Source organism: Neltuma alba, unplaced genomic scaffold (assembly GCF_004799145.2).
Source record: "Neltuma alba isolate B1F8T4 unplaced genomic scaffold, ASM479914v2 tig00003373_pilon, whole genome shotgun sequence".
In the NCBI taxonomy this organism is placed as follows: domain Eukaryota; kingdom Viridiplantae; phylum Streptophyta; class Magnoliopsida; order Fabales; family Fabaceae; genus Neltuma; species Neltuma alba.
The window spans coordinates 17,658-32,544 of NW_021633255.1; the positions used below are offsets into that span (position 1 = coordinate 17,658).

General features: G+C 35.7%; 3 protein-coding genes across 8 annotated transcripts; all 3 read right to left on the minus strand.

The window, feature by feature from the left end:
- Positions 1-1,546: 1,546 nt before the first annotated feature.
- On the minus strand, positions 1,547-14,677 carry LOC114741357 (protein MIZU-KUSSEI 1-like). Its single transcript, XM_028929608.1, has 2 exons — positions 14,669-14,677; positions 1,547-2,681 (listed from the first exon to the last, which is right to left on the minus strand). The coding sequence occupies exon 2, from the start codon at positions 2,658-2,660 to the stop codon at positions 1,866-1,868; it is 795 nt and encodes a 264-aa protein (XP_028785441.1). The 5' UTR covers positions 2,661-2,681; positions 14,669-14,677; the 3' UTR covers positions 1,547-1,865.
- Positions 3,873-7,221, minus strand: LOC114741358 (protein Dr1 homolog). 5 transcript variants are annotated; one of them, XR_003739768.1, is made up of 7 exons: positions 7,034-7,221; positions 6,827-6,889; positions 6,089-6,178; positions 5,441-5,535; positions 5,009-5,077; positions 4,693-4,881; positions 4,173-4,255 (listed from the first exon to the last, which is right to left on the minus strand). XR_003739768.1 is itself a non-coding variant. In XM_028929611.1 (6 exons), the coding sequence occupies exons 2-6, from the start codon at positions 6,879-6,881 to the stop codon at positions 4,097-4,099; spliced, it is 468 nt and encodes a 155-aa protein (XP_028785444.1). In that variant the 5' UTR covers positions 6,882-6,889; positions 7,034-7,217; the 3' UTR covers positions 3,873-4,096. The 5 variants fall into 5 exon arrangements, 3 of the variants coding, with proteins under 3 accessions (XP_028785444.1, XP_028785442.1, XP_028785443.1); XR_003739767.1 differs by having other exon boundaries at positions 4,177-4,258; XM_028929611.1 differs by lacking the exon at positions 4,693-4,881 and having other exon boundaries at positions 3,873-4,255; positions 7,034-7,217.
- On the minus strand, positions 9,449-13,399 carry LOC114741359 (protein Dr1 homolog). Of its 2 annotated transcripts, none has more exons than XM_028929613.1 (6): positions 13,197-13,399; positions 12,989-13,051; positions 12,249-12,338; positions 11,600-11,694; positions 10,615-10,683; positions 9,449-9,831 (listed from the first exon to the last, which is right to left on the minus strand). In XM_028929613.1, the coding sequence occupies exons 2-6, from the start codon at positions 13,041-13,043 to the stop codon at positions 9,673-9,675; spliced, it is 468 nt and encodes a 155-aa protein (XP_028785446.1). In that variant the 5' UTR covers positions 13,044-13,051; positions 13,197-13,399; the 3' UTR covers positions 9,449-9,672. The 2 variants fall into 2 exon arrangements, with proteins under 2 accessions (XP_028785446.1, XP_028785445.1); XM_028929612.1 differs by having other exon boundaries at positions 9,449-9,834.
- Positions 14,678-14,887: the final 210 nt, after the last annotated feature.

The following is a 14,887-nucleotide window of genomic DNA, read 5'->3' on the forward strand; positions in this document are numbered from 1 at the left end:
TAATTTAATTAATTCTTAATTACTTTCCCCAGCTGTAAGCCACGCCTTTCCTCCCTTTTATTCTCGTCAAATTAAAGCTTTTAGAATGGTACTAATGTGAGGGGAAAAAATTTATGTAACCCTACTCACAGTCATATCAAGTTAAGAAATTGCTTCATATGATAATATCTCATATATCACCATTAAAATTTCTCACATAAAAAAATTAAAAAAATAATTTGATTGTCATTTTCCTTACAGCTCCTCCCGGAGTCTTTTCCTTAGAAGTGGCTGCCAAATAAATATTCCTCCAATCATAAATATAAGACTTATTTATAGTGTAATTTACACTATAAAATAGGTCTTATATTTAGAATTTACACTACAAAATGGGTTTTATATTTAGAACCGGAAGAGTACATTATAAAATAGATCTTATATTTAGGATTGGAGGAATACTATACTTGATATTCTTCTACATAAACTTCACAAGGTTATGCTTTTCTTTTTTTTTCAAAGAATATCAATTTTTTATTGTTTTGTGAATGGCATGAAATATCACCCAAAGTGATATTATCACATGGCTCTAGAAATCTCAGAAAAGACATTTTAAAATGATAAATAAAGTATATAAATAAGTAGAAAATATTTCTAAATGCGAGCCCAGTCAGTTAATATATTATATATTCATCACTCACTTAATTTAAATACTATATTCTAATATCACTAACATTGGAAAGCCTGAAAACTAGGATACCTGAAGAGAAAAGGGTGAACATAATTATGACCATATTATCAAGTTAAAGGGATTTTCTTTATTTTTGGACATCTTTGTTATATAACGTTGGTGGGCTATATAGTTTTTACACTTTGCAGCTCTAGCCGCACAGACTACAATGAGGAATGGATTGATGAGAAGAATACAAATTTGAACAATGCCAATTAATTAATTAGACCAAAACAGAAAAAAAGAAAGAAAGAAAACTAATAAAAAGCAGTCAACAAAAGGAAAAGCTGATGGCCAAGTGTATAAACAAAAAGAAAAAGGAAGGCAAAGATGGGGTCTGCCATCACATGTCAGGATATGAAATTTCCAATTTTGTTTTCTTTTCATTTTTCTAATATATATTGCTTTTGATGACTTCTATGATCAGGATTAACAAAGAAAAAATTGTTGGGATCATTTCACAAACAAAATTGGCATCAAAAGCCATGATTAGAACAGTCCTTAGCTTTTTAGACCAAAATACAGAAATATTTTGGATTACAGGTAGATAAAGATGCTCTGATACAGAATCCTAACTGAACAGGGAAACAAATGCATCACAAAAGTCATAATGAAGCTATCATATCCAACAGATAAAGAAGAAAAAGAGAGAATAAAAGGTGATTTAATTGATAAATTGTTATATGAATTATTTTCAATATGATCATATGGATATAAATCTGAATGGGTATGCATATAGAGGGAAGAAACGGTGTAAAGTGCAGAGAAGGTATAACATGACATGGAATAATGAAGTTGATAAAGTTAATGAAACAAATAACAATGTGAAGACATTAATGATTTGCAACGACTTTTTTTGTCTGATCACTAATTGAAAAAGGATTGGGAAAGAAGAAACTATACATAGACACCCTTTCATGACCCACATCACCATGCTGTAAAGTATACTAATCATCCACCATTTTCCACCCCCCTTCCGACACAGTAAGTCCACTTCTCATACTAATCTAAGAAAGGAAAAATAAAAACAGAGAGATAGAAGAGAAGGGCTAAAAAAAAAAAAAAAAGGAACTTGGAGAAGACTAGGCCTCCATGGATGCTAGGTGTTTCAAAAAAAGGGGAAATTAACTAAGTGGCTAAAACAGAGCTTCCATTGATGCTAGACTCTGAGCAAGTATATGCTGAGCTCAGGAGATCCATTGCTGTCTGGATTCATCATGTAGAAAGCTTCAGAATCTCTGGACCCCACAATTCTCTCAAACTTAGCCCTCATGTACATGACTTCACCTTCACCAGCAGCATCAGATCCAGATTCAGCAGGCAAAACACCAGCACCCATTGAAATTTTCTCCACAGCTTTCAGTATATCCCATTCCTTTGGTCCACATTCTCTTCTTGTAGCAAACCCACATTTCTTCCCATTACAGTACGTCCTCCATACTGGTTCTTCAAGCAATCTCCCAGCTTTCTTCCCTTCTTCCTTCTTCTCCCTGTCACATTCCAGAGCGATTCGAACTAACCCAGATGCCATTTCACGAACAAGACCACTAATTGGTGTGGCAAGCTCGATCAAGAAGGCTGGCTGTGAAGTGGGTTCCTTTTGGAATGCGAAATGTACATGGCCACGTCGATAGCCGAAGAGGGTTCCTACAACTCTGGGACCTAGGCCAAAGGGCAGGCTCGAACGGTTCTTACCAAACTTGGTGAGAATGGATCGAAGCCTTGAGATTGCAATGGCTTGAAGCTTCCGTCTTGATACTGCCGCTTGTTGTGATGTAGCTGCTGATCCTGGATTCTTGTCATTATCCTCCTTGATTTCCTCTTCCTCAATCATTTTTAAGATTGATTCTGAAGTGGGAGCTTCAGATTCTTCATCACCGACCTTTTTTGTCCAGTGGAAGTGCCTCTTGGAGGAGAAATCTTGGGACGTTCTAGCAGCCATGTCTGTCTTCATCTGAGAAAGAAAAGAAAAAAACTCCTATTAAATATATGAAAGGGTGGGGAAAGAATCTGGTTTCTTCTGCTTTTATTGATATGGAGGGTGCTTTAATTAATTCTCTGTTTCTAGACCTTTGGTGTAAATGCAAGAGAATCCTGACAAAAGAAACATGGGCAGTCCCACCAGCTGATATAGGAAATCAGACACAGAGCGATGGAGGGGTGGGATAGAGTGCATTTCAAATAGGAAAAAAAGAAAGGAATCTAAGGAGACAATGTGTTTGTTGTTTCACTTTCTTGTGGGGCAGAGAGAGAAGGATTGTGCTTGACTATCTCTTTTGACTTGACATCCAAAACGGTAAAAAAAATATATAAAAAAAATAAAAGCCAAAACAAACAAAATACAAAGCCATCACTATTGAAACTCGACATGCCCTCACATATCCTCCTGCATCATGTCTTCTAGTGCTGGACGTGCACCCTCATGACATCATCCAATTGTGAGTCCCATGGAATATGTTGGATGCAGAGTCTACATTGCACCTACCTACGAACTGACAGCCCCAGTGTATTTCATTGCTCATTCATGGGCCCCCACCACCAGTTCTCTCTTCTATTTACTTACTCGGCACTAATCCCTCGAGCTAATAATGTGTTTAACTGGCTCAGTCCTATTGAGTGCGTTTCGTAAGTTGAGCAATTGACTCTATACCCATTAATGTGGAGGACTCTTAGCAGCCTTTAGAGGCTCTTGAGGCACTAAATATCATTTGCTTCTTTCTTGTTTGGATCAGCCTACCAATATTTGAGGGGCTGGAAAATAGTTGGGATAGTAGGCTCCATGTTTAGATTACTTTTTCACTCAACCGTGTTTAAAACTACGAGTTCATAACTTCAATTTGTTCATAAACTCTAATTGGTTCATAACCTCAATTTTACAAACATTAATCCAAATATCCAGTCGCTTCCCCCAAATCCTACAATCATCAATTTTAATAACAGAACCCGGTCGTCAGAATGTATTAAAAGCCCGTTTGAAACACCTTATAAATAGCTTATAAATAACTTTTCAATAATAATTTACAGAATACGAGGCCAGTATGTGAGAGGAGTTTTGTCTTAATTTGTGTGAAATGTGCTTATAGGGGATTTTTTAAACCTTTCCAAATAAGCCCCAAATCATCTAATTGTGTCAAGCTGATGTTCATAGGTGAGAGGATGCAAGAGATGAAGCAGAATAGTCACACGTAATAATCAATAAAGGTGGGTTTTCATGAACCCTCACTACTTACATTAACTTCCAAATATGCGGTTTCATAGGGTTCAAACAACTAGCACATCTGCCCAGGGCAGGCGAGTTAGCACATGCTTTTTTGTACATAGTGGAACTACTGAGAAGCAGAGATATGCTTTGCCTATACTTGAAGAAAAATAAATTTATCCTGATAAAAATTAGCTATCTAAAGTTTGGTCAGCATCTGGCTGCTTGGAAGCAACGGCCCCACCGTTCATCCTAGCACGCGCCTCTGCAAACATCCTTTGCTGCTCCAGCAATGCTTCCTCCTCAGTCATATCGGCTCCATTGCTCCACTTGCCAGCTCTTAAAGAGTCCTGCTGCGTAAGGCAACCAAAATCAATAAAATAATTTTATTTTCCTTTCAAGTTAAAACGCAAGCAAAAACAGTGGTCCATAATTAACTTTTCCATTTTAACTGGCCAGTATTAAACGTGTCCTTCCCCCACCTCCCATAGGGACCAGTAGTGACGTATAGAAGGAAAACAAGCTATGGACAGAAACTCTGAGCATTCTTGTCATGAAATTCAGACCACTAATCGACCAAACATCATACTGATGTCGCAAGCACAGAACACTCGATTCGATTTAAAAATTTAAATAGCATCTAGTTTAAGGTTTTTCTTTTTCTTTTTCAAATATAGCTACGGCCGCATGCATAGGTGGACCATAAAGATTACTAGAGATTTCATGGGTGAGATTGATTGATTTTTGCAGCCAAACAATGCGTGTGCAGTGATCTCAGGTATCATACCGAAATAACCTGTGGAAAATCCTAGATGTCAGCCCCGCTTTGAATGGCTGGGGCCCTTCTTTAGGGAACCGTCCACCAGGCTGCGAGTGCCCCCTTAAGATAATCACCCTAGGTGGACCCGGATTTGATAATACAAATTCCGCTTCCATTAGGATGGTATGAACAAGGCCAACTCCAGATTTTCATGGTCTTTTGATAACAAAGCTCACCCACAAAGAAAGAGCGGGGGCAATCAAAAAAGATATACTATTGAAAAGTCAATTATATCATTCTAACAATTCAGAAGAAGCAGGAGCATTGAAAGGAAACAAAATACCATGGTCTCGATCCTATGCTGCTCATATGCTGCGTAAACTTCCTCAATGTACTCACTAAATCCAAGAACCTGAATAGAGCAGGTGTAAGTCAATAAAAAATGTTTCAGCCGCGTCAGTAAATATATAATCTAACCAATCTTCACCAAATATCAACCATTACAAACAAAACGGAAAGCCACTTCTATAAACGTTAATAACATGATAAAGTATATTCAGAAGCCAAATGACAGCACAGGATACATTTATCCTTGAGAAAAGTAAAAATTGGCTGCCATTTGCCACAGAACCACAACAAAGAGAAAGAAATATAAAAACCAACACGGTCACTTTAAAAAGATACATAGGCATAAACAGAACAACAGGATACACTAGGATATAAATCAAAGCAGAAACACACATGGCTTGAGCAATGCGTTAGGCAGATAAGTAACCTGTAAAGCCTTCAATACATGCTCTGGTGCAATTGTCCGTTTATCCTCTCTATTACAGACTTCATTGGACTCTGATGATACAAGGTTTATGAACTCTACAAAAATATAGATCAACCGACAAAATCATATTCAGTAATAAAATTGAAACCTAAAAGAGAATTCAAGCAACGCAACATTTTTTTTAAAGTCGATAAGCATGGAAGTGCTAAGAAGAAAGAGAAGACAGCATGAGAATAACTTCAACATGTTCGTATTTGTAATACATAAGACAGCAGAGTTAAAAGAGTGTTTACTAAATTTACAAAGTAGGCACCCGACAAAAACTCACAAACGAATAACATGATGGGAATTTTGCATATTCATGACCAAATTAAGAATAAGAAGTTCATCAACTAATGCTCCCAAAATATCTGCTAAAATTTGCCTTCGACAATCATGAGTAACACGTGATAGAGAAAATCATCAAAATATAGGTCGAACAAATAAAGCAGAAGTAACAGCTTCATTAACGAAAAAAAGGAAGTAACAGCTAAAATTTAAGAAGCAATCAAGGGAAAGAAAATGAAATAAGGAAGTGTAGGGAGTCCCTGGGTTAATAAAGATTTTGTTTGATAATGAAATCACCAAAAGTTACATAACACTTCTCACCTACACAGCATTCAATCAATAGATCTTGTGCATCTCTTGCGACACGTACATCAGGGGGTAGCATCTCTTTAATAATTTTTGTCATAGTTGCTGCGGGGAAAAAAAAATTGTTTCGGCAAGTGAGCAAAGCCACGAGGCATTAACGATAAACTTACAAAGGAAATCATTCGGGCCTTAGGTCCCATCAAAATTAAAGAAACCAGACACCACCATCATTAGCAGCAATAACCTAAACAGTAGTTAGTAATAGTCAGGAAAAAGCGAAACATCAACAGTACAAGATCCTAGTTCAAAGTAAGAAATATAAATCCAGCTAAGTATGGCTTGTTGATGTCAACTCGTTAACCAGAAATAAAAGTTCGCCATTTATGCTCTCTCTTAACATCCAGTTTAAGTAAGGCCACATTCGGTTATTCCGGCAAAACAAAATCAACGATTTTGAATTTCAATTTAAAATTAAAAGTATCATAAAGATGTCTCAGAAATATAGATGTATATGGAATATCTTGATTTTTAAATTCAGTCATCTGGATCTTCTGGAGTTAGTGGAGCAGGTTAATTCAAAGTAATATCGGGCGAACAGGTTCTTGCGCATAAGCCCAAATGATTGTGTTTCTAAAATAATCAATTTTCCAATCTCAAAGTCATCTTGTCCATCCAAACAATTTCAATGTTAAGTTAGGGAAGAACAAATTTAGATCAACAACAAATAAAATTCACAAAATAGGGTAAAATTACCTTTAGGAAGGGAAGCGTCTTCCTTTGATTTCCCCACGATGTCCATCGAATCCATATTGTAACCTTAAATCAAATTACACCAACCGTTAAGAGTTACTGCACAGATATTCACATCTGAAGAGAGGACAAAAGGCAGGAAGAGAAAAGTACAGATCTAAACAAAGCACCGAATAAGGATGAGAAAAAAGAAGCAAATCACCGATTTACCAGGGCGAATCGAGGAGAGGAACCCAAATTTGTCAAAGAGGGAACAGATGACAAGTCAACCGATCGAAGATCCGAGTTGCAGTAAGATCAGAAACAGAAGGAGGGAGGACATCGTTGATATATGGATTTATCAGAGATGGACATGACGGTCTGGATAACAGATCAAGTTCTCGCTCGCATGCGAATACGGCGACTACAGTTCTGGAGCGCGTTATCCCCGGCTTCTTTCACGCGCTAAAGAAGCGCGTGGGAGGTGATAAAAGATCCGAACCTTTACCGGATAGGGCGGATCCGTTATCGTTACCCACTATTATTGATATAAAATATAGATTTGCGTGATTTAAAATAAAATAAATCCGAAAAATATCAGGTTGCTGGAGCCTGGAAAATCCCATTAAAGAGTTAATTGCCCGCTCTGTGAAATTTGTTTAAGATGTCTTTGCATGGATAATGTTTGAGTGTAAAATGAGTAAATTGTCCTTAGTGACTTAAAATGGAAAAAATAATTCAAGGGAAATTTTCCTAAAACTATAAAATCACCAATTTGCGCTTAATGACATGAAATATAAAAAAATTATTACCTCATGTCTTTAATATAAAATACAATTAACTAGTTTAGAAAAATTAATGAAATTAAATAAAGATACAATTTATTTAGCCTTCTTAAGTTATTAACTCCTGTCTTTAATATAAAATACAATTTATTCAACTTTTTAATTTTTTTAAATTAATTTTTATATTAAGAAGCCGGGTTAGCATAAAAAAATCTATGAAATAAGGGCAATAACCAACAACAAGGTGTGTACATGTGTTTTTACGAAAACATCATTGCATATTTTAAAACTTTTGTGTGAAACAGAGGTTTTTCTCTGATGATGTTGAGATTTAATTTATATTAGAAAGTTATGATTACAAACACCAAAGTAAGGTGCATAGCAAGTTAGAATATCTTTTTTGCACATAATGGAGTTTTCTTGCACATTCGAAACTTTCTGACACATTGTTGAAGCTTTTTGTTTAGTTGGCAGAACATCTTTTACCAATTTGGTAGAAATTCTCTAAACCAGGGCACAGAGAAGATTGTTTGGTCATTGTTTTGAATCTCAGATAATAACGATAATCTATATCCATCAGCAAGTTTATTATAAGCACCCAACTCTTCTCGTTTATCATCAACATTAAAAATCCAAAAGGTGGTTGACAATATGGAATCAGCCACATGTTCATCATAAAATTGAAGCGACAATTAATTGTCTATCCCATGTGCCTCCGAGGAAATACCCCACATTCTTCTTGATCGCATCATAAAGCAATATTTAGTCATTAAAACCAAAGCAAAAAGAGAATTACCATTTGCAGTAAGCAGCCTCCATATTGTCAGAATAATTCAGATAAAAGCAGGGTTTGGAAGAAAGGGTTGGAAAACTTTTGCCATGTCCTGAAGAAGGATGTCGCTTTACGTATCAGAAATCAAGTAGCTAAAGAAGCCCTTGTGTTGCCAGTTGCAGGTGAAGGCGTGGACTATTTTACATGGTGCTGCTTCAATTCTACCATCTTAGATGACCTTAGTTTTTGAAATAAAGATATTTTCCCCCCTTACAGAGACAAGCAAAGCCTGAATTATAAAATTTAGGACTACGTCCTATAGTAAACGCACAAAAACTTGGCAAATGTGTTTCTTGTCTTCCAGGAACATTCCATTCGTCCCGGATAAATCATTATGACCTCACCGAGCCCAATAATCAGCATACCAGATAGCATCCAGAAACTTGACATGCCCTATGATACCCTCCTTCATCATGTCTCCTACTGCTGGACGTGCACCTTCATGACATCATCCAGAGTGTACGTTGCACCTACCTACGAACTTGACAGCCCTAGTGTATTCATTGTTCATTAATGGGGCCCCTCCACCAGTTCTCTCTTCTATTTACTTACTCGGCACTAGTCTCTCAACTTAACGTCTTTAACTTGCTCAGACGTAAGAGTTTCGCAAGGTGAGCAATTGACTATATACCCATCAATTTGGAAGACCCTTAAGAGCCTTTAGAGGCTCTTGAGGCACTAAATATCATTTGCTTCTTTCTTGTTTGGATCAGCCTACCAATATTTGAGGGGTTGGAAAATAGTTGGGCAGTTGTCTATATGTTTGGATTACCTTTTCACTCAACCGCGTTTAAAACTATAAGTTAGATTAGAAACGACTTGGATTAACCATTCGCTCAGACTCCGATTTTCAAGCTCTAATTTGTTCAAACTTCAATTTTACAAACATTAATCCAAATATCAAATCGCTTCCCCCAAATCCTATAGTCATCAATTTTAATAGGAAAAACAGAGCCCGGTCGTCTGCATGTATTAAATCATCTAATTGTGTCAAGCTGATGTTGTTGATAGGTGAGAGGATGCAAGAGATGAAGCAGAATAGTCACACGTAATTATCAATAAAGGTGGGTTTTCATGAACCCTCACTACTTACGTTAGCTTCCAAATATACGGTTTCATAGGGTTCAAATAACTAGCACATCTGCCTAGGGCAGGCGAGTTAGCACACGTTTTTTTGTACATAGTGGAACTACTGAGAAGCAGAGATATGCTTTGCCTATACTTGAAGAAAAATAAATTTATCCTGATAAAAGTTAGCTATCTAAAGTTTGGTCAGCATCTGGCTGCTTGGAAGCAACGGCCCCACCGTTCATCCTAGCACGCGCCTCTGCAAACATCCTTTGCTGCTCCAGCAATGCTTCCTCCTCAGTCATATCGGCTCCATTACTCAACTTGCCAGCTCTTAAAGAGTCCTGCTGCGTAAGGCAACCAAAATCAATAAAATAATTTTATTTTCCTTTCAAGTTAAAACGCAAGCAAAAACGGTGGTCCATAATTAACTTCTCCATTTTAACTGGCCAGTATTAAATGTGTCTTTCCCCCACCTCCCATAGGGAGCAGTAGTGACGTATACGAGGAAAACAAGCTATGGATAGAAACACCGGGAATTTTCTTGTCATGAAATTCAGACCATTAATCGACCAAACATCAAACTGATATCGCAACCACAGAACACTCGATTCAATTAAATATCATCATAGTTTTAAATATCAATTTAAAATTTTCAATATCATCATAGTTTGAAGGTTTTTTCTTTTTTCTTTTTCAAATATAGCTACTGCCGCAAGCATAGGTGGACCATAAAGATTACTAGAGATTTCATGGGTGACATTGATTTTTGCAGCCAAACAATGCATGGGCAGTTATCTCAGGTATCATACCGAAATACCCTGTGGAAAATCCTAGATGTCAGCCCCACTTTGAGTGGCTGCGGCCCTTCTTTAGGGAACCGTCCACCAGGCTGCGAGTGCCCCCTTAAGATAATCACCCTAGTTGGCCCCGGATTTGATAATACAAATTCCGCTTCCATTAGGATTGTATGAACAAGGCCAACTCCAGATTTTCATGGTCTTTTGATAACAATGCTCACCCACAAAGAAAGAGCGGGGGCAATCAAAAGAGATATACTATTGAAAAGTCAATTATATCATTCTAACAATTCAGAAGAAGCAGGGCATTGAAAGTAAACAAAATACCATGGTCTCAATCCTATGCTGCTCATATGCTGCGTAAACTTCCTCAATGTACTCACTAAATCCAAGAACCTGAATAGAGCAGGTGTAAGTCAATAAAAATGGTTTCAGCCACGTCAGTAAACACATAATCCAACCAATCTTCACAATTTCACACAAATATAATTGTGATTATGTAGAACAAACTTGCTAGTAAGGATGGAGCAGGGATTAAAGAGGAAGCAAAAAAGGGTGTCTAATTAAGAGATTATCCTTACAAGAAACATAGATCTAATCGTAGACAATAATGCAGCAATTGAATAGAAAAGAATAGAGTGGGGTCAAAGAAGATAACAATGCAACAAATTATAACCAAACCACTTTTTTCTTCTAGAAAGAAAATTAATTAAAGAGAGAAAAAATGAAATTGCCCTTGATCCTATCAAGTAATGACATAACTTCCATAAGCTGCGTCAATAAAACCTATTATCCAATGGTGATCTTCGTGTTAGAGATGAAGCTATATGGCGTTTATCCCACTCCACTTCAACTAACGATACATGACCATTTATGATCATGTGCCCTTAAAAGGGTTTATCGCCCATCATATTCAGAAGCTATGTGGTGTTTATCCCACTCCAATTCAAGTAACAATACATGACCATTAATGATCATGTGCCCTTCCAAGGGTTTAACGCCCATCATATTCACCAAATATCAACCATTACACACAAAATGGAAAGCCACTTCTATAACCTGTACGTTAATAACATGATAAAGTATATTAAAAAAGAAGATAAATGACAGCACAGGATACATTTATCCTTGAGAAAAGTAAAAACTGGCTGCCATTTGCCACAGAACCACAACAAAGAGAAAGAAGTATAAAAACCAATACGGTCATGTTAAAAAAGATACATAGGCAGAAACAGAACAACGGGATACACTAGGATATAAATCAAAGCAGAAACACATATGGCTTGAGCAATGCGTTAGGCAGATAAATAACCTGTAAAGCCTTCAATACATGCTCTGGTGCAATTGTCCGTTTATCCTCTCTATTACAGACATCATTGGACTCTGATGATACAAGGTTTATGAACTCTACAAAAATATAGATCAACCAACAAAATCATATTCAGTAATACAATTGAAACCCAAAAGTCAGAAGATTCAAGCAACTCAACATTTTTTTAAGTCGATAAGCATGAAAGTGCTAAGAAGAAAGAGAAGACAGCATAAGAATAACTTCAACATGTTCGTATTTGCAATACATAACACAGCAGAGTTAAAAGAGGGTTTACTAAATTTACAACATAGGCACCCAACAAAAACTCAAACGAATAACATGATGGGAATTTTGCATATTCATGACCAACTTTAGAATAACAAGTTCATCAACTAATGCTCCCAAAACATCTGCGACAGTTTGCCTTCTACAATCATGAGTAACATGTCATAGACAAATCATTAAAATACAGGTCGAACAAACAAAGGAGAAGTAACAGCTTAGGAAAAAAAAAAAGAAGGAAGTAACAGCTAAAATTTAAGAAGCAATCAAGGGCAAGAAAACGAAATAAGGAAGTGTAAGGAGTCTCTGGGTTAATAAAGATTTTGTTTGATAATGAAATCACCAAAAGTTACATAACACTTCTCACCTACACAGCATTCAATCAATAGATCTTGTGCATCTCTTGCGACACGTACATCAGGGGGTAGCATCTCTTTAATAATTTTTGTCATAGTTGCTGCGGGGAAAAAAAATTGTTTCGGCAAGTGAGCAAAGCCACGAGGCATCAACGATAAACTTACAAAGGAAATCATTTGGGCCTTAGGTCCCATCAAAATTAAAGGAACCAGACACCACCATCATTAGCAGCAATAACCTAAACAGTAGTTAGTAATAGTCAGGAAAAAGCGAAACATCAACAGTACAAGATCCTAGTTCAAAGTAAGAAATATAAATCCAGCTAAGTATGGCTTGTTGATGTCAACTCGTTAACCAGAAATAAAAGTTCTGTGCCATTTATGATCTCTCTTCACATCCTGTTTTAATAAGGCTACATTAGGTTATTCCGGCAAAACAAAATCAACGATTTCAAATTTCAATTTAAAATTAAAAGTACCACGAAGATGTCTCAGAAATATAGATGTATATGAAATATCTTGATTTTTAAATTCAGTCATCTGGATCTTCTGGAGTTAGTGGAGCGGATTAATTCAAAATAATACCGGGCGAACAGGTTCTTGCGCATAAGCCCAAATGATTGTATTTCTAAAATAATCAATTTTTCAATCTCAGAATCATCTTATCCATCAAAACAATTTCAATGTTAAGTTAGGGAAGAACAAATTTAGATCAACAACAAATAAAATTCACAAAATAGGGTAAAATTACCTTTAGGAAGGGAAGCGTCTTCCTTTGATTTCCCCACGATGTCCATCGAATCCATATTGTAACCTTAAATCCAATTACACCAACCGTTAAGAGTTACTGCACAGATATTCACATATGAAGAGAGGACAAATGGGGGGGGGAGAAAAGTACAGATCTAAGACAAAGCATTGAATAAGGATGAGAAAACAGAACCAAATCACCGATTTACCAGCTCGAATCGAGGAGGAGAGGAACCCCAATTTGTCAAAGAGTGAATAGATGACGAGTCAACCGATCGAAGATCCGAGTTGCAGTAAGATCAGAAACCGGAGGAGGGAGGACATCGTTGATATATGGATTTATCAGAGACGGACATGACGGTCTGGATAAGAGAGATCAAGTTCTCGCTCGCATGCGAATACGGCGACTACAGTTCTGAAGCGCGTTGTCGCCAGCTTCCTTCACTCGCTAAAGAAGCGCGTCGTAGTTGATAAAAGATCCGAACTATTGCCGGATCCAATATTACTCCTCCTATCCTTAATATACTCCTCCTGTCCTTATTATAAGACCCAATTTGACTTTTTATTTGGTTCTAATTATAAGACCCAATCCATTTTTTCTCTTATATTTATGTATTTTTTCCAAGATAATCCTTCTAATAATGATAGTTTAGCCAATATACTTAATTAGCAAGGATATTTTAGAATAACAACACTTATTTATTATAAATAACCAACTTAACTTACTTCCTTAATCTCCTCAAATAAGTCAATTGGGTCTTATAATTAGGACCGGAGGAGTAATACCAATTTAACTAATTTCATTAGATTAAAAAATTAGGTAAATTAGTTAATTATAAGAAATACTCTTTTGATTCTTAATATAAGACTCATTTAACTAATTTGATTAAATTAAAAAAGTTAGATAAGTTAGTTAATTACAAGAAATGTGACATATTTTTCTTAAAATAGCATAATCATCTTTCTTAATACCCCTCTCCCTCTTTTACTTGATTATGGTTGAGAGAGTATCTACAAAGGTAATTTAGAGAAAATTGATAAATATAAGAAATGGGTCCTATATTTATGACTAAAACTAACTCAATAATTGGGTCCTATATTAAGGATCGAGGAGTATAACACGTTTTTCCTAAAATACCATAATCATCTTTCTTAATACCTCATCTTTCTCTTTTACTTGATTATGGTTGAAGGAGTATTTATAGTAGTAATTTAGAGAAAATTGATAAATATGATAAATATGTCTTATATTTAGGACCAAAATCAACTCAAAAAAATCATCTCAATAATTAGGTCCTATATGAAGGACGGGAGGAGTATTATGAATCATCAAATTTAAAATAAATAGATTTACGTGGGGACGTAAAATAAAATAAGAGTTTATTGCAAACGTCTTTTTTTTTTAAAAAAAAAAGAGTTTATTGCAAAAATATATATTTTCTTGATTTAAAATAAAATAAATCCGAAAAATATCAGGTTGCTGGTGCCTGGAAGATCCCATTAAAGAGCTAATTGCCCGCTCTGTCAAATTTGTTTATGTCTTTGCATGGATAATGTTTGAGTGTAAAACGGGTAAATTGTCCTCAGTGACTTAAAATGGAAAAAATAATTCAAGGAAATTTTCATGAAACTATAAAATCACCGATTTGCCTTTAATGACATGAAATAAAAAAATTATTACCTCATATCTTTAATATAAATACAATGAACTAGTTTAGAAAAATGACTGAAACTAAATAAAGATACAATTTTTTTAACAAAAATAAAGATACAATTTATTTATTCTTCTTAAGTTATTAACTCTTATCCTTAATATAAAACAATTTATTAAATTTTTTAATTTTTTAAATTAGTTCTTATATTAAAAATCAAGTTACTATAAAAAAAATCTATGAAATAA